Here is a 21,914-nt window from a genome sequence, read left to right as displayed (position 1 = left end):
TATCTGATTCCCTCAGGAATAATCAACCGAAACCCGAATGCAGCAAGCAGCACGCAGCTGGTGTGTGGTGGCAGATCGTTTGGCATTGTCTTTATGGGAAGGTAGCGATCGGCTCGGCTCGCAGTCGGAAAAGCAATTCGAGAGCTTTTATAAAAGCGGCAACAACAGCACAAGTTCATTCAGTGTGCAGTCAGAATCATTGTCAAGTGCAAGCAGCAGCAGCAGCAGCAATAGCAGCAGGCGGAACGGAGCAACAACACGAGTCGGAACCAAAAGCACATCGATAGATAGAACAGATTGCCAACAAAATGCTGGCCAGTGAGACTTTTCCCGCACATCACTTCAAGGAATCTATATTTAAGCCTTACAGTGCGAATGGCTCGGCCAGCGTCGATGATTTGGCAAGCGTTAACAAAACATTGACATCCGCGGCGACCACGTCGTCATCGGATGATACTCATGCAGCCATTGACATCGCACCCACTGCATCCTCAGTTGAGTTCGAGACTGCCCGCAAAATGTTGACCAACAACAGCTGTAGCAATAACAATAACAATAACAATAACGAGACCACGGATGACATCTCCGGTTTTGTGGCCAGCCATCCGGCAGCACCGTTCGAGGGCTTCATTCGTGCCTGCGTGGATGAGATTATTAAGCTGGCTGTCTTCCAGGGTACCAACCGATCCAGCAAAGTCGTGGAATGGCACGAGCCCGCCGAGCTGCGTCAGCTGTTCGACTTTCAGCTGCGCGACAAGGGGGAGTCGCAGGACAAGCTGCGAGAGCTTCTCCGCGAAACCATACGATTCTCGGTGAAGACCGGACATCCGTACTTCATCAATCAGCTGTACTCTGGCGTGGACCCGTATGCCCTGGTGGGCCAGTGGCTCACCGATGCCCTCAACCCGAGTGTGTACACGTACGAGGTGGCGCCTCTGTTCACGCTGATGGAGGAGCAGGTCTTGGCTGAAATGCGTCGCATTGTGGGCTTCCCGAATGGCGGCGAAGGCGACGGCATCTTCTGTCCTGGCGGTTCGATAGCTAACGGTTATGCAATCAGCTGTGCGCGCTACAAACACGCGCCCGAGTCCAAGGTGAGTTACACCTCCAATTGCCTGTCACATTTGTCCCACGATCCCCGCCTCGACTCGCGATACAAAGCAACACGGAAACACGAGCAAAAAACACACTTCTCTGCTCTGGCCTAGTGCTCCCCGTTAATGGCGAGGCGGTGTTAATGTTAATGGCAACAACTACAGTACAGCGGTGGCCCAAAATATTAGTCACAATGCGTGCTGCCAGCTCACTTGCTAACTTCCTAACCGAAAGTGTTGCCGCATCAAAATGGCAAGCATTCAAAGAATTAATTGCTTATACAAAATCTCAATCCTTACATTCTTAATATGGTTAGTTTATTTTCCTATCTTTTTCTGAGGAACATTTCATCAATTGTTTTCAATATAGCCTCTAGATTTTTGTATTTCTAATTTCATTTGAAGAGTGGTCACAAAAAATGGATCAAGAAAATGGCAATGCTCTGAGTAAATTTAATTATTTATTGTTTAAAATTGTTTAAAAATATCTTTTATGCCGTAAAAAAAGTAACAAAATCATCATACCACTAGATTTTACTCCAAGATATTGTATTATATTGCTTTCCACATCATTTAGAGATTTGCAACAAAATTTTACGTGTTTGTTCCCAGAACTTAGACAGGAATACAAAAAAAATTAAAATAATAATATCGTGAAGCCTTCAAGGCACTAAGAGCAGTACCGAAGAATTATAGAGATTGAGAGATAATTTAGAGATTTTCAAATACATTTCCTTGATTTTTTTTCAGACCTTTAGGGACACAAAAAATATTCTTCTTAAGTCTTTATGGTACTACGAGTATGAGTGAATTATTATGAAGAGATTTTTCTTGCTTGCATTTAGAGATATTGAAAGTTTTCTTGATTTCCCAAATTATTTTCACAGAATTACTTCAGAAATTCTCCTTAAAGTATAAGTACGTATTTATGTATATTCAATAGTTCCTGGCATAATTTCCCTGTCTTAAACTTAAGAAATGTATTTTATAAATCCAGAAATTTCACCACATATATTTATTTTTAATTTTAACACAGAAAAATGGCCTTTTCAACGCCAAACCTTTGATTATATTCACATCGGAGGATGCGCACTACTCGGTAGAGAAATTGGCCATGTTCATGGGCTTCGGCAGCGATCATGTGATCAAGATAGCGACCAATGAAGTGGGCAAGATGCGACTCAGCAATCTGGAGGAGCAAATTCAGCGTTGCCTGGACAATGGCTGGCAGCCACTGATGGTCTCGGCCACGGCCGGCACCACGGTGCTGGGCGCCTTCGATGACTTGATAGGGATCGGAGAGCTGTGCAGGAAGCACAACATGTGGATGCACGTAGATGCTGCATGGGGAGGCGGTGCGCTGATGTCCAAAAAGTATCGCCATCTGTTGAATGGCATTGAAATGTAAGTTTTTCACCCGAAGAATGCTTCGCACGAACCAGTTGAGGTTGACGTTTGGTTCACCCGTTTTGCAGGGCTGATTCGGTGACGTGGAATCCTCACAAGTTGTTGGCCGCCTCGCAGCAGTGCTCCACCTTCCTGACCCGCCACCAGCTGGTGCTTGGTCAGTGCCACTCCACCAATGCGGCGTATCTCTTCCAGAAGGACAAGTTCTACGACACCTCCTTCGACACTGGGGACAAGCACATCCAGTGCGGACGCAGGGCGGATGTCTTCAAGTTCTGGTTCATGTGGAAGGCCAAGGGCAGCCTGGGCCTGGAGGCACACGTGGAGAAGGTCTTTCGCATGGCCGAGTTCTTCACGGCCAAAGTCCGCGAGCGTGCCGGCTTCGAGTTGGTTCTGGAGAGTCCCGAGTGTACGAACATCAGCTTCTGGTACGTGCCGTCCAGTCTTCGGCAGATGGAGCGCAATCAAGAGTTCTACGACAAGTTGCACAAGGTGGCGCCCAAGGTCAAGGAGATGATGATAAAGAAGGGTTCCATGATGATCACATATCAGCCGCTCCGCCAGCTGCCCAACTTCTTCCGCCTGGTGCTGCAGAACTCGTGTCTGGAGGAGTCGGATATGATTTACTTCCTCGACGAGATTGAGTCTTTGGCCAAGAGCTTGTAGATAAATTAAGAGCTAAAGCCGATGCTGGTTATGTGGTTAAGTGTTGACAAACATTCTCTCTAGGCATATGATGTGTGCCCCGTATGTGTATGTAAATTGTATAACTTACAAATAATATTATTGGATATTAAGTATTATCTAAAAAACAAAAAAAGTTCCTTCGGCCTTCAGGTGCTCCTCTTTGGTGGACTCTCCGCTCCTCTTTTTGTCACAATTTAAAAATTGGTGAAAGACTTAACTAATTTAAAGTCTCATCCCTTAGGTGGACACTCAACTGATTTTGGGTGTTAATGTGCACACGGAAATTATGTCCGCAGGCGCTGGTTACGTAGCGTACATCCTTTCGTTTGGGTTGCTGCAGACGTGCCACGAGTCGGTCCCGCAGCTCAGCTGGTAGGCGGCGCAAGCGCGTGTTTACGCGCCATTCCAGCGGCGCAACAACCCAAACATCCACATGAGACGACGACCGAGCTGGTGATTCCATGGCAAATGGTATGGGTGCTGCCGCCATCTTGTTTTCTTTCGCACGACTATCGCTGGCTTTGAGGGTTTCTTGGTTTGAATTAAGTTCTAGCGATACTTCGCCCAACTGGATCTTTGCATCGCTGCGGCAAATGAAGTCCATGCCCAGAATGGCATTCTCTTGTTTGCAAGATGGCAGCACAAGTACGAGCAATTGTATCTGCTGTGAGCCCAGCTGTACATTGGCCATCAGTGCCTGCTTCGCAATCGTGTACGATTTATCCGGCAGAGCCAAACGGATGTGCACATTTCTACGGTTCTGCTCAGTGCACAGTTCTTGGGCAACTCGTTCGCTTATAATGGTGCGGGTGGATCCAGTGTCCAGCACGGCTGCTATGAGGTGGCCTTCCATAAGTACTTTGGCAAACACTCGCCCTTCTATCAAGCTCAGCGCCGTTTTTTGTTCGTCGGAGAAACTTAATCGTGTTTTGCAAAAGCGTTCCTCACTGAGCACGGCTGTAGTTAATAGCTGTGCGTACCCAGTAAAGTCTTCCTTCCGTTTAAGAGTGTTTTCTGCCCCGTAGTGTGCTTTTAGTTGAGCCAACCGCTTTTCAATGTCCGGCGAATGGTCAGCCCTGCCAACAAATGCGGCAAGCTGGCTGCGAATTTCTTCTACGTTTTTGCCACATTTCAACTGGAACTCGTCGCAAAGCACTTCTAGTTCAGATTTGTTGAGACGCCACACCCACTGCATGCCCATTGCTATTAGAAGGATTTTTTTATTTTTTGAGCTTACGAGCAGTTGACGCGCCAACCAGTGTGGCCGTGGTTTTATCAATAAAATATACCTTCTGACTGTGAAAAATATACAAAAAATACACTCTTTTTATCGGAAATATCGCTAATATCCGTATATTTTCAAAATTACTTGGATCCACCGGCAGTATGCCTTTCTTGGCATAGTAAACTATTCATTAGCGAAATTAATTATAGGAACTTGGTTTGTGTTATCATTTCCGCTGCTTGATCCATGGCCATTGACCTACATCACTGCCACCGGCCTTTTCGATCGCCTCGCTTATGCTGAAGCTCTGACCCGGTTGGATGCCATACCCGATGCGCAGGCCATGCGGATTCGAGGGCGTTTGGCAGTCCATGGTGCACTCCTTGCGCAGCACCGTGTCCACCTCCACCGAGGAGAAGAAGGCCACCGACATGGGCAGATCGTTCAGGCCGATGCGGGAGACACAGTAGGAGCGGGTGAGCAAATTGGTGATGTGCATGGCCAGGGCCGCCTTGGCCGCCATATCCTCCTGCACCAGATAGCGCAGCTCATCGTGAAAGCTGAGGCAGAAGCGAACGTGTGTCCCCATCAGCCAGCGCATGCTGACCAGCATCAAATGGAGGAAGTCGACGGCGCCACTCTGCACCACCCAATTGATGCGCGTGGGCAGAAAGCGTTGCTCCTGCTCTGCATCTGACTCCAAAGCACGACTGAGTCGACCGCCGAGAAAGGGTGTTTTTGGCTGCGAACCCGTGGCAATCTCCTCGAGCCGATTGAACATGGCACTCTCTGTGCCACCCTGCCAGCTGGGTCGGTGGAAGACCTCGCCCAAGGTACGATTCCGCTGCAGGGCCAAACGGGAGGCCTCATAGCTGCTGTATCTGTGGGGAAGCAAAGTGTCAGGCTGGAGGATTGTTGGATGACGTGGATTACTCACCCTCTATCCTCCAATTCGTCGTGGAACTCCTCGCGCAATCGATACACACGCTTGCCCTTGGTGATGGCAAACATCTTCATGGCCTTGGCCTTGGCCTCCGATGCACTGAAAGTGGGATTGAACTGACGGAGCAGCGTCTCGGCAAACTGTTGGCCGGCTCCATAGATCCTCGCATAATTTATCACCTTGGCGTGGTCACGCGAGATGCCCACGGCCTTGGCTGTGATGGAGTGCATGTCGCTGCCGTTTGACTTGCTGCCGCTCAGTGTCATCCAGCCCAAGGGCGTGGCTCCGTGCTGGCCGCACGCGTAGGCATCGCCCAGCACAGAGGCGATCCACAGCTCCTGGGAGTCCACATCGGCGCCCACCAGTCTATAGCCCGGCGGTGCCTGCACCATTGAACGCAGCTCCGACCCCAGACGATTTGGACGCGAATTAGATGCCGTCATCCAGGTGGGCTCCATGGCACGACGTGTGAGAGTACCACAGGCCACCACCTGGGGACAAATGGCGCCATAGGACTTGCCATCAGTCAGCTCTGACGGGAGCTGCTCCTGCTCCAGCCAGACCACCATTTGGCCCATGATGCGATCTCGATTGTTGCGCCAATAGGACATCATGCGGGCAATGTCGATGACACGCGCCGCAGCCTGGCAGGAGGGATCGCCGCTGCTGAGCACATTCTCCGAGAACTTGTTGAGGAAATCCTTGGACAGTGGACTGCCCACGCGAAACGAGGGACCGTTCTTGTGCGGCAGCTTCAAGAAGAAGCAACAATCGTCCAGCACCTGGTTGCACCAGACGCCAGAGCCTTGGTACTGCGTCTCCAGGCGCTGCTGCTTCTGTGAGATCTTCTTGTAGTGCTGCCTTTTGGCCAGATGCTCCTCTAGTTGTCCCGGCAGCATGTCGTAGGCCAGATCGCTCTCCTCCTGGGAGGCGCACTGCCGCGCAAACTCCGGCACAGCACAGCGTGCCAGCAGCTCCTGAATTGGAATGCGTTCCGCTCGCGCTGCATCGCTGCGAAAGGGCACGAGAAAGCCCCAGCCATGCTCCCGCTGATAGTGCAGCGGATAACCTTCCCAGCAGAGGGAGAGCAACTTGGGAGCAATCTGCATGCCGGTGCTGATCTCGCTGGCGCCTGGCGTCCAACGATCCTCCTCCAGCTCTGCGTCGTTCGTGGGTGGCTTGCGGCACAGTTTGCGGTACCATTGAGGATATCCTGGCAGCAGGGGACGTCGTGCCGGCAGCAGGGAGCGCTGATCGTAGAGATGCTGAAACTTTGCATAGAGACGCCGCTGCTCAGTGGAAAGATCGGACAGGTCGGGCAGCTCCACTCTCGGCAGAGGCTTGCGCTTGGGCGCCTGTTTCAGCTTCAGCTGCTGCACGCTCCAATCCTCGTCCCAAAGCCAGAGATTGCTGCGATATTGCTCCTCGTCGAGCAGGGAGCACGCCTCTTCCGCGCGACGACCCAAATGGTACTTGGCCTCGATGCTGAGATCCTCGTAAGTCAGCTGCGCCTCGCGTATGTAACGCTCCCAGTTGGAGTTCACAGGCAGATAGGCGGAGCCCATTTCCAGCATGCCCGCCAGCGAGGCGGGATGTGGAAATCGCTCGGCAAACATGGGATAGAGCACCCGCAGCACGCGATGAGTGGCCTCCACATCTCCCGCGCAGTAGTTGACGAGTGACTGGAAATTGGTGCGCACCTGATCCAGTGTGCCCTCTACAAAAATATTACGCGGCTCCTTGGACAGCGCCTGCCCGCCGCAGTAGAGACGATGCACCTCGACCAGGCTGTTGAGGGAGCTCTGCTCCAGCCAGCCGAGATCCTCGGGTGCTGGCTCCTTCTTCGATTTGAGGAGTGCACGCTGGTAGCTGGTCACCCCACTGACGCACATGTGCAGCGACATCGTGTCCACAAAGCGCGTGCCAGAATCCTCGATCCGGTATTGCTCGCTCAGTCGCGCTCTGTCATAGGAGACGTTGTGGCCCACCACCAGACTGGGTTCACCTGCTCCCAGGGGTATCAGCTCATCCAGTGTATAGTGCGGACGCTCAAAGTCTGCCCCCACATCACAGGGTTCCACTTTCTCCACGGCCAGGCGGTGCTTCGTCAGCTTCGGGCTGACCCAGCAGTACCATCTCCTTGTGCTGACAGCGGTGGCCAGTACCGGGGCTTGCCCGGCGGAGACGCACACCTCCACATCGAAGACAAGACCTTTTTCCAGTGGCTGCTCAACAGGTGTGGCTGTACCATCTTCTGGATCGTAGGCTGTCCAACCAGCAAGAAATTCCCAGCGCTTCGGTCTCGCAGGCAGCTCACGACACTGCACCAGAGGCAGCAGGAGCTGCTCAAAAGGTTCCACCTGCTCCTTGGCTATGCTGTGGAAGTGCTCTTCGATGTTCTGCCCCTGCAGGGCCGGCAACTTTAGCTGCACATCCGGCACTGGTGCGCTGCTCTCAATGTCGACTCCATGGCGGCGCAGATCCTCCTTGTGCTGCCTGGCGGCGGCCATTTGCTCCTCCGTGGTGTGGCGTGGTGTTTGGGGGAATATTTGCCTGTGCAAGTTCTGCGAGATCATCTGCACCTTGACGAGGTTCTCCGAGTATTCCCCAGACACTTCCACACTTGCGTTTTGTGGCTGCCTTTCAGCTGTGGCGGCTTTTTGTGGCAGCGGTTTCACTTTGCGGTATATTTTTATGGCGCTGCTGGCATAGTGTTCGCGTCTGGGCTTGCTGGCATAGGAACGTATCAGGTGGAGTTGCATTATAAGTCAGATCAAACATAATTAAAGCGCCGCAACAAATGAAAACAAAACAAGGCATCGATGGTACGATACGTTGGAATCAATCGATAGCTGCTATCGCTGCTATAACAACTCAAAATCAAGCTATCGATCAGCATCGATCGACAACCGATAAGCATACAAAAAACAGGCATAAATTGTGACGATGGCCGTTTCCGTGAAAACTTTAGTAACAACTTAAACTTCTAAGCAATCACTTTTATAATATATGATTTTGCATTTTAGTTTCTTCTCATTTTCAAACTTGCGATCGTTTTCTATGTTGATATAAATTTGTATATTTCGGTACCGAAAAAATATATACTGATGACTAAAAATACCGGTCTTCAGAAAAGTCTGAAGACAATAGTCTAATTAGTCGTCCAATTAGACTAGACTTCTAAAGAAATTTTTTGGCGCGTAAGTGTTTAAAGAAGGAGTAAATATTTATAAATACATACGACTAAATGAGGCCAACTATGGAAGTACTTTCTGAAGTATTTGATATTCCTTTTTCATCCACAGCAACCTCACACCACGCTATCGGATAACGGTAAAAAAGTACAGTACAAAACTATTTCGCTAAAAATTTCTTGGAATAAACACACATTTTATTCAATTGTTTAATAGAGGGTGAAACACACTTTAAAACACAAATATACAGACTTTGGGAACTATTGAGGAAGTACGAGAAAAGAAAAAAATCTCTTCAGTTAATTTATATAAAACGGCTCTCACACGGTACAAACGATAAGAAATTTGATTTTGGAAAACATTTTGGCAAATACTGCGCACCTGGCCAGGCCAACACTCTAACATACATATTAACACGTCACACACTAGATCTGGAGGTTGCGCATGCCGCCATTGATGTTGACGCCGCCCTGCTCCACAGTCCAGATGACCAGCTGCCCATCCACGCCCGAGCTGGACACCTTACTTGCGCTGGCCTTGTCCCCAGCATAGATGCGCACACTTGTGATGGCATTCTGATGGATGGAGTCCACCACAGTGTCCGTGTTCTCTGTGCGCATGTTGCGGTCCATCGACTGGAAGATGCGCATGGCCGAAATGCCGCTGGACTCGCGCTTTTGCGACTTGTCCAGCTTGCCGCTCAGCACCAGCTTGTTGTCCGCCGTCAGGCTGTAGAGGAGGGGCACACAGCTATAGCCAGCCACAACGACGGTTGTGGGCGAGACCCACTCGCAGGAGAGGAAGGGTAGGTAGCCGGTGCGGCAGCGTGTGATGGCGTTGCCGTTGGTGGCATCGGCAATGCTCACACAGCTGTCGTGTCCCACCCAGCAGACCTTGTTGCCGTCACTAGAGAAGCTCACGTTGTTGATCCAGCCGCCACCGGAGGTCTGAGAGTTCTTGAACTCGGCCATCAGCTGGCCCAGGGGCTTGCGGTTGCCCCAGGGCGTGGGTGACGGCGGCTCCTCGACATCCTTAATAAACGCCGAGAATACTCGCACCTTGTAGTCCGTGGAGCCAGCCACCAGCAGTACGTTGTTCGGATGCCAGTCGAGAGAGGTGACAGTGGATCGAATCGGTTTCTTGATGTGCTTGGACACCCACCAATTGTTCTCCGACTCGAAGTAGCAGACCGAAATGAGGCGAGCCCCAGAGCCAACGGCGAACTTGTTCTCCGCCGGCGACCACTTGACGCATGTGGCTGCGCGGTTAATGCGTAGCAGCACCAAAGTGGGCTTCCACTTTTCATCCTCGCCCTGGGTCCACACATAGGCATTCCGGTCGGCTGCACAGCTCACTATGCGATTGGTGTTCTTGGCCCAATCAATGCCCATCACACGCAAATCGTGCTGGTTTAGTACGTCGGCCAATTTCCAGTCGTTGCCATCGCGGCTGTATATATGAATCTCATGGTTGTTGGGCGATAAGGCAATCTCTGTGGGCGAAGCAATGTTGTAGAATGAGTCATGAATGAGTAAGCTCGGGGAATGCTCCACCCGAATGACGCCAACTTACGCGTCCGGTCCTTGTTCCAGGCGTGGCAGGTTATTGAGGCCAGGGAGGTGCCAAAGGTGAATGTCTCGGCCATTGTTCAGGAATAAATGCACGCAAGTTCCAACCACACACGTAGTTTTGATTCGCCGGAGTTTGATGACCGAGTTAGGAAACGGAACCGAAGTGGGCGTTGTTTTTCTGTGTTGGGCACTATTACTAGTTTTAATCGCGGACTCTGGGCCGTCTACACGATTAAGCTAGCCTCGGAAAGAAGGAGAACTGCAAATTTCCTGCCGAAATAAACACAAACGTGAAAAACCTTTTCCAAAATGCAAAGCAGTGGATTTAGTGATAAAAATTACCGCCTGACCCTCAGAAATATACCGAAATATAACCTTCTCATTCTCTGAATATACCGTACATAGACCGATGAAAATCATATTCCTTAATTTTGATATTAGGGTTAATTACAACCACTATTTATTATACTACTGCATAATATAATTATGGTAATTATTAAATTATTAATTATTAAATAACTACTCACCAACAGGCTATTCTGTATTGTTAGTGCAATAAGTCATCGATTTCTATCAATTGCAAGCCGGTGTTATCGGTCACAGGGCAGGAAAAGGATCGCAGCAGATTGGCGCGCTTTGATCTCCTGCAGCTGTTTGTAAGCAAAAATCACAACAAATGGAAACTATCTGTGCCGCGTTGGAGCCGCAGTTTCCGTGCCGGGAGGCAGCCATCAGAACACTGGGCGAGCTAATTGGCGACTCGCGGGAGGCCTATCCTTCGGCCATCTATCTGTTCGGGCACAGTGGGACGGGAAAAACTGCGCTGACCAGAGCATTCCTTCGAGAATGCTGCCGGCAGCAGGCAGTTCGCATTGCCCTACTGAATGCCACCGAGTGCTATACGACAAAAATAATGCTAGAGAATATGCTGGACTCACTGGCTCCACGTCGGGCTACAGAAGAAACTTTTCGGGCCGACAATATGCTGGAATTTGTGGAGCAGCTGCGACGTTGGCATGACCAGGGAGCGAAATTCCAGAGCTTTCTGATAGCCGTGGACAATGCCGAGCGCTTGCGCGACATGGATGCGAATGTGCTGCCCGTTCTGCTGCGACTCCAGCAGCAAACCAGCCTCAATCTCTGTGTCATTCTCCTGTCCCAGCTTCCCTTTGAGAAGTTCTACAACAAAACGGGTCTGACGGAAGTCATCAGTCTGCATTTTGCCCAGTACAACAAGGCAGAGACCCAGCGCATACTCAGCTCGTACTTTTTCCAGGTGCGAGCGCAGCTTCTTAAGCAATTTTCGAAGGATGCCCAGCGTCTGGCGATCTGCGAAGCGGCCCTCACCGAGGACTTTTACAGCAACTATTTAAATCTGTTTCTCAGCGTCTTCTACAAGGCTTGCCGTGACGTGCCCGAGCTGCAGCTGACGGCCAGAAAATGTTTCTCCATTTACTTGGAGCCCGTGTTGGATGGCACCGTGGAGTCTACAGATGTCTCCCGACTGTGGCGTCACATTGCTGGACCCTTGAGATCCGCCCTCACCCAGATATATATGCGAATAGACAAGCCACCGGAAGAGCAGGAAGCATCAGCAGCCATAGAGGATCAAAGCGTACGCAAGCTGGCGCAGTCCCTCGAGTTGCCTTACTATGCGAAGTATCTGCTTATTGCTGCCTTCCTGGCCAGCCACAATTCCGCTAACCAGGACAAGCGGCTGTTTGTCAAGCATCATGGAAAGCAGCGCAAGCGAATGCAAACAGTCAATGCCAGAGCCAAGGTTTGTACACATCTATCCGCTTTCCGCTGAATTTATAAACTATTTCTAAACCTTTCCAGGTTGCGGAGAAGATGTCCACGACTTTGGGCCCCAAATCCTTCAGCATTGATCGCTTGCTGGCCATCTTCTACGCCATTCTTGAGGAGAAAGTGGGCCTCACGTGCAACCTCCTCTCCCAGATCTCTACATTGGTGCACCTCAAGCTACTCAGCTTTGTCTCTGGCGAGCAGAACATAATGGATGGCTCGGCACGGCTGCAGTGCACGGTGGGCCTCGAGTTTGTGCTTTACATCGGCAAGGTTGTGGGCTTCAATGTGCGCCAATATCTTTGCGATTTCATGTAGATTTGCATTTCACTTTCAAAGTTTAAATATATTCAGTAAATAGTTTGGTAAATCGCTTATGTGTATGGTCTCCGCCAGCCTGGTGTCTCGATTGCGCAGCTGCAGCAATCCGTTTTGTAGCGTTTGCTCGCTCAAGAGCAGCGTATAAGGCACTCCCATCTTATCAGATTTTTTTATGTGTTCCCTGAGCTGTGAAGCATCTTCGGTCAGGGCATATCCATCGCCTTGGCACAGGCGCAGTCCTGCCCGCAGGAGCACGTCTTTTATGTGCAGGCAAAGGTCAGCCATTTCCCCATCAACCTCCTGGCAGGCAATGCCACACTGATACGGCGCCAGCACACGGTTCAGCAGCAGGGATTGAGTCTCGCGAGCGTGATCACAGCCATCCACCAGAAGAGCTGTTCGAGAGAGAGAGATTTAAACAATAAATTTAAAGAAACACTCCAAATGCTTACCACAGGTCGCTGTTTCCAGCTCAATCACCGAACGTATGACAGCAGGCGGCAGGGTTTGCCCCGTCCGCGCATCGGGCAAACGGAAATCATCGCCGTGCAGCTTCACCAAACTGAGTTGCTCCACTGCCACGCTGCACTCTTCGCCGTAGCAGGACATAATGTCGATTGCTTGACAATCTTTGGCATCCACCTCCGCCGGCAATTCGCGGGCAACAATGCGATAGCGACTGGGATTCGAGGAGTATCTCATCCACCAAATCTTACTCTCGCGCTGCATGTTGTAAAAGTGCTCCAAGGCGCGATAAGGCTCCACCAGAAAGTCGGTAATTAAATGCGTAACGGGTGGCTTGTGGCTGAAGAAAGGATTGGGCAGGCAGGCGGAGGAGGTGCACAGATGCTTGAGGAGTGTGGGACATTTTGCCTTGCGGGGATGCTCTCGAACCAACTGCTCGAAGTTGGACTGGAATCCTTTGCTACTGGCAAAGGCAAAACGCCGCAGGTGGGTCGAGGAAACGCTAGCTTCAGTGGAATCGCTGTTGCCCAGGTGTGCTGCCAGCGGACGCAGGCTTAGCCACTGCTGCTTGAGCAGCTCGGCATAGGCATGTCCGTGCTCAAGGAGCTCGACGCGGCTATCATCTAGGACGCGTAGGAAGCCAGCGGATTCCAGAGACCTGAAGCAACGACCCAAACGACTCATTGTTCCAGCGGTATATTGCCCGGCGGCGAGACGTAGTAGTCCTCGTCCGTCAGCTTGGCGTTTTTCAGCAGCTCCACGCGGCAGTCGCCCTCGTTCACCTCGTCGTTGCGTAATTGAAGCTGCTGATTCTCGAGCACCGTGTACAGCGGCCGTACGTTGTCCGTATTGATGTGGGCTATCTTGTCAGCAAATTGGATGCTGCTCTTGAGCGTGGCCAATGCCTGTTCGCTATCCAAATCCACCAGCGAGAGGCGCTCCAGCAATTGAATCGTTTTTGTGTCAATGTCCACCTTGTTGGCGGTTGTGTCTGGAAAGTCTGTGTCCACCGGCGTTTGTGGCACCTTTGTCTTGTGTCGTAGCTCCTTAAAGTCCAATTTGATTGCTTTTAAATCCGTCCTAGCGGCAATTTTGCAATAAAATCTTATATTTCGCAACATTCTCGCAAAATCCTCAAAGTGCACCGCAGTGTTGGCAGTTTAGCTGTTTTATGGGTAAAAGTATCTGTTCATATAGTCGATTATAGCCAGAAATCTTTTTTTTTTTAATGATATCATACTTTATGATGAATGTTGCAGCAATAATGAGATACCCCGTAAGAACCTGCTTAAAATTGGTCTAATAGAGATCCCACCAGTACGATTCTAATGATCAATTTTCCATTAGTTTGTACCCACAAAATCAGCTGTAAAGCACTGCTTCGATATATGTGCCGGTTGTGCTATCGGGTTTACTCCCATCACTACCTCGCCGCTTTTTTTCCTACGCTGCTGTATTTTTTAATTTTCTGAATAAAAACAAAACATAACCGGCAACCATGCCGTATGCGAATCAACCCAACGTACAGATAACAGAGCTGACGGACGACAATGTGAAATTTGTGCTGGAAGACACCGAGCTCAGCGTGGCCAACAGTCTGCGGCGCGTTTTCATTGCCGAGACTCCGACGCTGGCCATCGACTGGGTGCAGCTGGAGGCCAACTCCACAGTGCTGTCGGATGAGTTTCTGGCCCATCGTATCGGCTTGATTCCGTTGATATCCGACGATGTGGTCGAGCGTCTCCAGTACACTAGAGATTGCATCTGCCTGGACTTTTGTCCCGAATGCAGCGTAGAGTTCACCCTCGACGTCAAGTGCAACGAGGAGCAGACGCGCCACGTTACCACCGCTGATCTGAAGTCCAGCAATGCGAAAGTGCTGCCGGTGACATCCCGCAATCAGGGCGAGGAGGACAACGAATACGGCGAAAGCAGTGATGAGATTCTAATTATAAAACTGAGAAAGGGACAGGAGCTGAAGCTGCGAGCCTATGCCAAGAAGGGCTTCGGCAAGGAGCACGCCAAGTGGAACCCCACCGCCGGCGTGTGCTTCGAATACGATCCGGACAACTCCATGCGGCACACTCTCTACCCCAAGCCGGACGAGTGGCCCAAGAGCGAGCACACCGAACTGGAGGATGATCAGTTCGAGGCGCCCTACAACTGGGAGGCCAAGCCCAACAAGTTCTTCTTCAACGTGGAGTCATCGGGAGCCCTCAAGCCCGAGAACATTGTCATAATGGGCGTCCAAGTGCTGAAGAACAAGCTCTCCAATCTGCAGACGCAGCTCAGTCACGAGTCGCAAAACGATGCTTTGGCCGTTTGAAATTTATACAAAACAAATATTTTAAGTTTATAAACACATTTCGATTAATCCTTGAACAAGCTGTCAATGTTAATGCCCACTGGGCTTTCCTTCTTCCTTTCTTTGTACTGAGAACCTGAGGACTTGGCTTGCTGCCCGCCAGCCTCTATGAAATCGCTCAGTAGCTGGCTTTTCGTCGCTACATCTAGTTCGGTGGCTGCGACAGCAGGTTCCTCCGGTGTGGCGTCCAAACGGGATTGCTGCCTCTGCTCCGCCAACAAGTCCAATGCCGTCTCGTATATTCTCTGCTCATCCAGCGCTCCCTGTGACTTTAGGTTGTCGTAGATCTGCAAAAACTGCTGCGACTGTGTGCTCCTTTTATTATCAAACAGGGAAATCGTTTCATTGGGCCTGTTCTGCTTGTGCAGTTTCCTGTGAATGGAAAAAGTCGACAAATTAATTCCCGTCAGAGCCATGAATGGGCAGCAGTCTTGAACATACGCTCTTACAACATCCTCAGCATAGAATATGCTGCGCACCGGCATCTCCGGAGCTGGCCTGTCGAATCGGGGCTCCGCCTTGGGTGGAAAAGCTGCATAGACGTCATACCAGATGGGCTTGTCCTCTGTTTTCATGGCACCCCCACGCAGCAGACCCTGAACTCTGGTAAAGATAGTCCCGATCTTCTCAAGTCTGCTTTGCGCCATGGTTGTACTTTGTTTTTTAACTAAAGTTTATTCCACTATTAGTTAATAATAAAATTACGACATGCGACCAGTGTGACTGGGATTTATCGATAAAATATACCAAAATATACAGTATCATTTTACAAATATACCGTAAATATACCGATCCATAACACAATTTTCCTCGGTTTTGATTTTCCATTTAATATTACCAGCTAGTTAGAACACAAATACAAAATTGTGAAATATAAGGTCTTAAGGTTGATAATCCAATAAAAATTAGAAATCATAATAAGCCAAATTGATACTTCAATCGGATTAAGTTATTGTTTCAGTGTTAATAGACTTTGCAAGCTAGTAATATCAAATAGAACATAAAAATCGAGGAATATAATTTAAGATTACGATATATTTGCGGTATATTTTGAAAATGGGAAGATATGTTTGAAATATTTTCGAGGGTCTGTCGGTATATTTTATAGATAATTGCGCGTTCACACTGACCCCCCGCCCCCGCCCGCGACATCGTGAACTACCGTAATTTTCGCTCTGTTTTGATTGTTTGTGCAGGTGTAAAAATCGATCTATTGAATTGAGTTGACTTCGCGGGTCAATTATCCCACAGATATTCGTCTGACTACCAACCCAAGTGACAGTGCGTGCTGTGAAGCTACCCCATAATTGTTGTCGTGCCGTCGTTTGATTGTCTCTTTTTGGAAAATGTTGTTGCGCGTCGCGGTTCAGGAAAATTGTGCCATCGCTTGAGTGTCGTATGCCGTGTGCCTGTTCGTCCGAGTGTGTGTGCGTGTGTATATGTGTTTAGTTTACATTTACCCAGCTCGATCGGACGCAATTTAAGTTAATTAAAAACGTTGGCTAATTCTCCATTTTGACGCCTCCGCAATGAGTAACTACCATCCCCACTCGTTGTCGCATCCGCATCAGCTTCAGGTCCAGAACCATCATCTGACACAGCCCCAGCCCCAGCAGCAGCAGCGTCATCATAACCAGACGCCCACAGCCACCCAGCTGCTGGGGGATCGATCGGCCTCATCCTCATCGTCATCCTCAATTCTAGTGGCCCCCCAGCCCCCGCAACCGCTAATAAGCAACTCTTTAGCCATACGCCAGGAGATTCAGCGCTTCGAGAGCGTACACCCATCGATCTATGCCATATACGATCTGATCGATTTGCTGCCCCTATCCGATGCCCAAATAGCGCAATCCATTCGGGACCATGTCGTCTGCATTGAAGGTGAGTCTAAGTCCAAGTCCCAACCCATCATTGCATTGAATTTTACTAAAATTTCGCATCGCGGGCATGGGTCAAGACCCTTTGAATCCTTTAGAGCAGATGGAAATCTCTTGATTAAACAAGTTCCACACCTCTTTGGGCTGCCTCCATTGTGTTTTGTTATTTGTTATGGACTGGACTTGTGGTTGCCTTTGTTTGGAGTGCTTTATGGTAATCTCTGACCAAAAATCTATGTAGCAACCCCCTTCTGATTGTTGCCTAAATGTCCATTGAAGCGGGAACAGCAGACGGACGGACGGACTGACGGACAACAGAGGCCATTGAAAGTGTTGTCGTTGTCGTTTCCAAAAAGAAAGAAATATATCCGAGTTTTGTTTAAAACAAGCTTTTCTGCCCAATTTCCAATGTTACTGTGTGTGTGTGTGTGTGTGTGTGCGTCGTGTTTCGTGCCCCTGCCATAGTCACAGCTTCAGTTTCAATGTGCGGGGCATGAAATTTGATGCTCTTCCTCTTTTTCTTCCTCCTCGCGAGGCAGCAACAGCATCCAAGAGCCGAATCCGAGTTCGCTCACAAAAACCAAAAACCGAAACACACAAAAAAACCGGTTCTTAAATGGTTTATTAGAAAATCTGAAGCGGCTTCCCGAAAATGTAAACAAAATCGTCAGAGGCCCGCCTCCTGCCCTTGTTGTTGTTGTTGCCTGCTCTTATCGTGCAATCCAGATACAAATGTACACACATAACATAAACACATACATATGTATGTACATGAATGTATGTAAGTAACACGAGAGGAGACAGTCCAATAGACAGTTTTGCAAGCGACTTTCTTATTGTCGATTCCTTTACCGATTCTAATTCGTTTGTCGTTGTGGGAATCGGGAATGGGACAGAATGATGAATGTTGGCTACACTAATACCCTGTAAACTCGAACAGCAGAAGGGTATGCTTTGTCCGTGTGGCAGTGGAGTATAAAATTAACATGACTATATTTCTATGTCATCTTATAGTCGAATTTAATATCGTTTAGCGTTGCAACTTTGTTTTGTTGCTTGAAAGCAAAAACCTACCATGTATTTATTGGCATTTTCCGCTCGAAATGCTTGTTTATTTATAGTCTCCAACAATAACGGGAGAAGGTCGAAATTACTTAAGTGGAAGCTGAACAAAAGTCGATGAAGAAATTCGGCCTTTCGTTCCGTCGTTTGTTCGATAGAATCAATGGCTGGGCAAATATTTCTATAGTCCATTGGGCTCCATGTGCCACACAGATTTGCATATCAGTCCATAAATAAACAACAAAAACACCAGGCTCTAAGCTCCCAATAGATATTAGCATGTCAATCGCATCGTTACCAGAAAAATGCTTATAGTTCTACGGAAATTAGTTTCGTATTTCCTAGCAAACATGTACCTACTCTTACTCGTATATTTATTTGTTTTTATTTGTGTTTATTTTTCTTGTGAATAAAGAAAACCAATTGTCGGGTTAGACTAATAGTCGCAGATACAGATTCAACAAAAGAATCAACGAAAACGCTGCGGCGGTGTTTAAAAAAACAAATTTCCTCTCTTATCTAAAATGGCCCTCGGCCCCCCCGGGTTTCCCCTTAAAGTGATCGCAATTTGGCTATTTGCTGGGATTAAAATAAGAGTGTACACTTTTCCCACGTTGGGTATATTAACTGTTCAAAAGCGCATTATGGAATGATACTGATTTAAAGTTTACCTTAATGTAGGAATAATTATACTTCTGTAAGTCTTTGATAAAAGTCTGGGAATTTATTTTCACATAAATGTGATGAGAATTTCACTACCAGAATTTCATACCAACGATAGATAAATTGGGTTATTGGGTATGAAGTTGGCATTCCACTAATATTTGCTAATTAATTGCATCGAATTGTTGTGTATCAATCACAGTTATTTCTTATCAATCTAATTATTCGTTATCTTGTGCCGAAAATAACTTTTAGTTTTTAAGCTCTTCAAAAGTTTCAAGTTCTTATTTTCCTATTCAATTATTACACATTTTTTATATGGCTGCTGTTATCTTAGAACTTATTGGAAAATAATTAAAAAAGAATGCGGCAGCCACCGCCCCCACACCGATTGTCGCGAGCGGTTCCGCTGATTCGTATCTGCGTCGAGTGTCGGGCAGGCAGGCCCCTCTTATCTCGCCCTCGGAACTGCTGTTTATTTATTCTTAATTGTACAATAATATTGACATGCGGATTGTCAAAAGAATTATGCTCCGCCGCCACTGCCATTCAGTCTGTGCCTTTCGGAAGTGGAACAATTGTTGTTGTGCGTCGATGCGCTCGATAGCGTAGCGTGCAACGGGAGTTGCCTTTGGGATTTTGGGGCCACAATTATCAACGGCTGCAGTTGCCGCCCTTCCCCTTCGTGACTCTCTTTCATTTTTAACGCAAATTGCATTAAAAATAGTATCTTTGCACTTTGCTGGCATTTGCTATTTTCGTCATTCCGAATTGCACAACAAGTTTGTGTGCGATTTTCAATAAAAAGCTCTGAACAAAAGAAATGCAAATTCGAGAAAGAATTTTGCGGCGAGGCAATTTAAGTCTCATAATGTGCCCGAATTTGGTGCTCTGCTCGGGCTCGACTGGCGAGTGAATCACGAAATCGTGACAGCTTTGTACATTATATGTACATATTTACATACATTTGTACATATGTGAAATATATCATTCCGTTTGAGGGTTCTGCCTGCGCTTCCCTCCTAAACTACCATTATACACACGAGTATAGTGCGTTTCGTAACTGTAGAACTGTTTGATAGCCACTAATTATGGAATATACTTATTAGAAGTAAAAGCAAAGCGAATCATCTCGGATTGTTATATTGTTATAACACGCACTGTACCTATAAATATGCCAAATGTGATGAATGGTAGCGAAAAACGGTTAAAGTGCGAAGCTTGCTCCCTAAATGGAATGAAAATGGATAATTGGGGAGAAAAGATAATCGCGATAAAAGAGACAAATTCCACTCGATTGTCACACATTGTGCGTTGGTTTATTGTTGATTTTTGTATTCAGTTGCGAATAATGTCATTCGATATTCCATCGATGTGGTTCTCGACGACCCGGCCACTGAGCTTGGCCATTTTCCAGAAATATGATGCCACTTCGGAGACGAAACTCTTTGAGATCTCTTGCAGTTTGCCATCCGTGAGCAAATCCTTGTACTCCTCATCGCTGAGGCCCGTTTCAGCTGGTCTGTTTATCAATAAGGGCGATTTCCTGAACTAAATTGGAGGATAAATTCGAAGGAGAACTTTATCCGGAAGTATCCTATTCCACACTTACATCTTCGAATATGTCAAGCCATATTTGATCCTTCTTGTCCAGATCGTTCTCCGCAATGGCCGCGTTCACACGTGCCACATAATGATCTATGTCAGTGGCCCGCCTCGACTGGGGATTCAGCTTGGCCTTCACCTCCGTGAAATATGCGATTTGTGCTCGGAAGAGGGCGTTCAGCAGCCTGACTGTCTCCTCGCGTGCCTCCTGCTCCAGTTGCTTCTGCACCGGATCGTCCGACCTGCTGCTCGGAACGCGCAGTGTGGGTGCCGACAGCACGAACTGCCAGAAAGATCAATTGATACATAGATCGGTGATAAGCGGATGATATCTCCGAGAGAATCACCTGTGCCAGCAAAATCAGCGGAAAATATTTGAGCAACATTCTCTAGTCTAAGGGCCTAGATGCAGGTGCGTCCTCTGTGTACGAATGTCGACTATTAACTGAGTATTGTACAAAATTGATGTACATATTATTTAATTGAAAGCGATGGGCTGTTCGATTTGCCTAGGAAGCTGCTGATAAGCGCACGAAGGTTTTGCAGCTTTAGAATATAATTTTAGTTCTCTCCGAGCGAAGGCTCTGTAGATGGTGATAATTATTTTCAATGAATTTTCAGATTTCTGTATTTATTATTGCGTCGCACATATATTTATATGTTCATTTGGGCACGTTTCTAGAGAGTGAGAGTAATATTATGTTTACTTTTGTACATAAAATGTACATACAGTCATACTTACAGTCATCAAGAAGATCTAAGTATATCGAACTGTTGAAGCTATCGTAGCTATCAATTTCGTATTCTTGTTAGAATTCCCGTACAGAGAAAATCAAAATTTTCAGGGGGAGGATTCTCTTACAATTATTTTGCAGCACAGTTTTGGGACGTTCATATAATTGAACGTTTTTTCGTTGTTTGCTTATTTGTAGCATGCTTTTGGGCATTTATAAGAAACTGAATGTAGAATTCATGTCAAATTCATGTAGAAGTCGGCAACAGTACCGAGGGCCACTATTTTAGTTTCTGGCTTAAGTTAAAGTTGCTTATAAATTTCGATATTTTTCGAAATAAAAATGACTCTGATTTTCTACGATTTTCTACTATTCCCCTACATTTTTTGTACCACATTTTATGTGGGTTTTTAAGCCAAGACTGTTCTTAAATACCTCAATTCGAGCTCTCGAACGTCGCACCACCCAATAATGCTGTTGAGCCTTCAAAACATTGAATCAAAAGGTTATTTGCCTTTCAAACATTTCCTCACATCTAATAAGATCTTTTTGTTCCCAACTATATTAGTCAACGTTTTTTGACTAGAAAAATGTCTGTTTAAGCTTTTTTTTCTTCTGAGAGCCAAAACGAATGCGATTTTTGTCCCATTTTTGAGCAGAATATTCTAATAAATAATATAATAAAAACAATCTTCAATATTTAGTTGTTTAATTAAGACAGAAATAGCCGCCTACCTATACAATTTTTCCTTGATGCACATCGAAGGCTTCAAGCAGGAAAATGGAAAACTGCAATATCGATCCCGTTCTATAGTAACAGATGTGGGTGTGGCATGGATTTTTGTGATGGATTTAATACCCCAGATCGATGGGCGAACCAAAAATATTCGCTAAA

The 21,914-nt window shown here is 47.7% G+C and overlaps 10 protein-coding genes across 10 annotated transcripts in view; 4 read left to right on the top strand and 6 right to left on the bottom strand.

Annotated features, from left to right (window-relative positions):
• Positions 1-174: 174 nt before the first annotated feature.
• Positions 175-3,263, top strand: LOC117584090 (cysteine sulfinic acid decarboxylase). Its single transcript, XM_034272838.1, has 3 exons — positions 175-1,094; positions 2,131-2,498; positions 2,570-3,263. Exons 1-3 carry the CDS (start codon positions 309-311, stop codon positions 3,165-3,167), a joined length of 1,752 nt encoding a protein of 583 aa, XP_034128729.1. The 5' UTR covers positions 175-308; the 3' UTR covers positions 3,168-3,263.
• Positions 3,264-4,538: 1,275 nt separating this feature from the next.
• Positions 4,539-8,199, bottom strand: LOC117584089 (DNA polymerase subunit gamma-1, mitochondrial). Its single transcript, XM_034272837.1, has 2 exons — positions 5,351-8,199; positions 4,539-5,294 (listed from the first exon to the last, which is right to left on the bottom strand). The coding sequence occupies exons 1-2, from the start codon at positions 8,116-8,118 to the stop codon at positions 4,640-4,642; spliced, it is 3,423 nt and encodes a 1,140-aa protein (XP_034128728.1). The 5' UTR covers positions 8,119-8,199; the 3' UTR covers positions 4,539-4,639.
• A 612-nt stretch (positions 8,200-8,811) lies between these two features.
• LOC117584064 (actin-related protein 2/3 complex subunit 1A-B) lies at positions 8,812-10,456 on the bottom strand. The gene is made up of 2 exons (XM_034272806.1): positions 10,123-10,456; positions 8,812-10,042 (listed from the first exon to the last, which is right to left on the bottom strand). Exons 1-2 carry the CDS (start codon positions 10,193-10,195, stop codon positions 8,976-8,978), a joined length of 1,140 nt encoding a protein of 379 aa, XP_034128697.1. The 5' UTR covers positions 10,196-10,456; the 3' UTR covers positions 8,812-8,975.
• A 259-nt stretch (positions 10,457-10,715) lies between these two features.
• Positions 10,716-12,297, top strand: LOC117584061 (origin recognition complex subunit 5). Its single transcript, XM_034272802.1, has 2 exons — positions 10,716-11,901; positions 11,961-12,297. Exons 1-2 carry the CDS (start codon positions 10,798-10,800, stop codon positions 12,243-12,245), a joined length of 1,389 nt encoding a protein of 462 aa, XP_034128693.1. The 5' UTR covers positions 10,716-10,797; the 3' UTR covers positions 12,246-12,297.
• On the bottom strand, positions 12,253-13,417 carry LOC117584062 (DNA polymerase subunit gamma-2, mitochondrial). The gene is made up of 2 exons (XM_034272803.1): positions 12,701-13,417; positions 12,253-12,643 (listed from the first exon to the last, which is right to left on the bottom strand). The coding sequence occupies exons 1-2, from the start codon at positions 13,395-13,397 to the stop codon at positions 12,261-12,263; spliced, it is 1,080 nt and encodes a 359-aa protein (XP_034128694.1). The 5' UTR covers positions 13,398-13,417; the 3' UTR covers positions 12,253-12,260.
• On the bottom strand, positions 13,361-13,880 carry LOC117584063 (glutamyl-tRNA(Gln) amidotransferase subunit C, mitochondrial). Its single transcript, XM_034272805.1, has one exon. The coding sequence runs from the start codon at positions 13,832-13,834 to the stop codon at positions 13,394-13,396; it is 441 nt and encodes a 146-aa protein (XP_034128696.1). The 5' UTR covers positions 13,835-13,880; the 3' UTR covers positions 13,361-13,393.
• A 246-nt stretch (positions 13,881-14,126) lies between these two features.
• On the top strand, positions 14,127-15,095 carry LOC117584415 (DNA-directed RNA polymerase II subunit RPB3). The gene has a single exon (XM_034273278.1). It carries the CDS (start codon positions 14,212-14,214, stop codon positions 15,037-15,039), a length of 828 nt encoding a protein of 275 aa, XP_034129169.1. The 5' UTR covers positions 14,127-14,211; the 3' UTR covers positions 15,040-15,095.
• On the bottom strand, positions 15,035-15,788 carry LOC117584416 (probable 28S ribosomal protein S23, mitochondrial). Its single transcript, XM_034273280.1, has 2 exons — positions 15,520-15,788; positions 15,035-15,450 (listed from the first exon to the last, which is right to left on the bottom strand). The coding sequence occupies exons 1-2, from the start codon at positions 15,723-15,725 to the stop codon at positions 15,084-15,086; spliced, it is 573 nt and encodes a 190-aa protein (XP_034129171.1). The 5' UTR covers positions 15,726-15,788; the 3' UTR covers positions 15,035-15,083.
• Positions 15,789-16,211: 423 nt separating this feature from the next.
• Positions 16,212-21,914, top strand: part of LOC117584690 (centaurin-gamma-1A) — a 53,855-nt gene continuing 48,152 nt past the window's right edge. Inside the window, exon 1 of the mRNA XM_034273722.1 lies at positions 16,212-16,959. Coding sequence (XP_034129613.1) covers positions 16,608-16,959 — 352 coding nt within the window. The 5' untranslated portion in view covers positions 16,212-16,607. The remainder of the gene's footprint in view (positions 16,960-21,914) is intronic.
• LOC117584697 lies at positions 19,968-20,722 on the bottom strand. Its single transcript, XM_034273731.1, has 3 exons — positions 20,633-20,722; positions 20,293-20,568; positions 19,968-20,231 (listed from the first exon to the last, which is right to left on the bottom strand). The coding sequence occupies exons 1-3, from the start codon at positions 20,669-20,671 to the stop codon at positions 20,019-20,021; spliced, it is 528 nt and encodes a 175-aa protein (XP_034129622.1). The 5' UTR covers positions 20,672-20,722; the 3' UTR covers positions 19,968-20,018.

This window comes from Drosophila guanche, unplaced genomic scaffold, assembly GCF_900245975.1.
Source record: "Drosophila guanche unplaced genomic scaffold, DGUA_6, whole genome shotgun sequence".
Classification (NCBI taxonomy): domain Eukaryota; kingdom Metazoa; phylum Arthropoda; class Insecta; order Diptera; family Drosophilidae; genus Drosophila; species Drosophila guanche.
The sequence above is the reverse complement of the archived record's forward strand: the minus strand, read 5'-3'. Positions and strand labels throughout refer to the sequence as shown.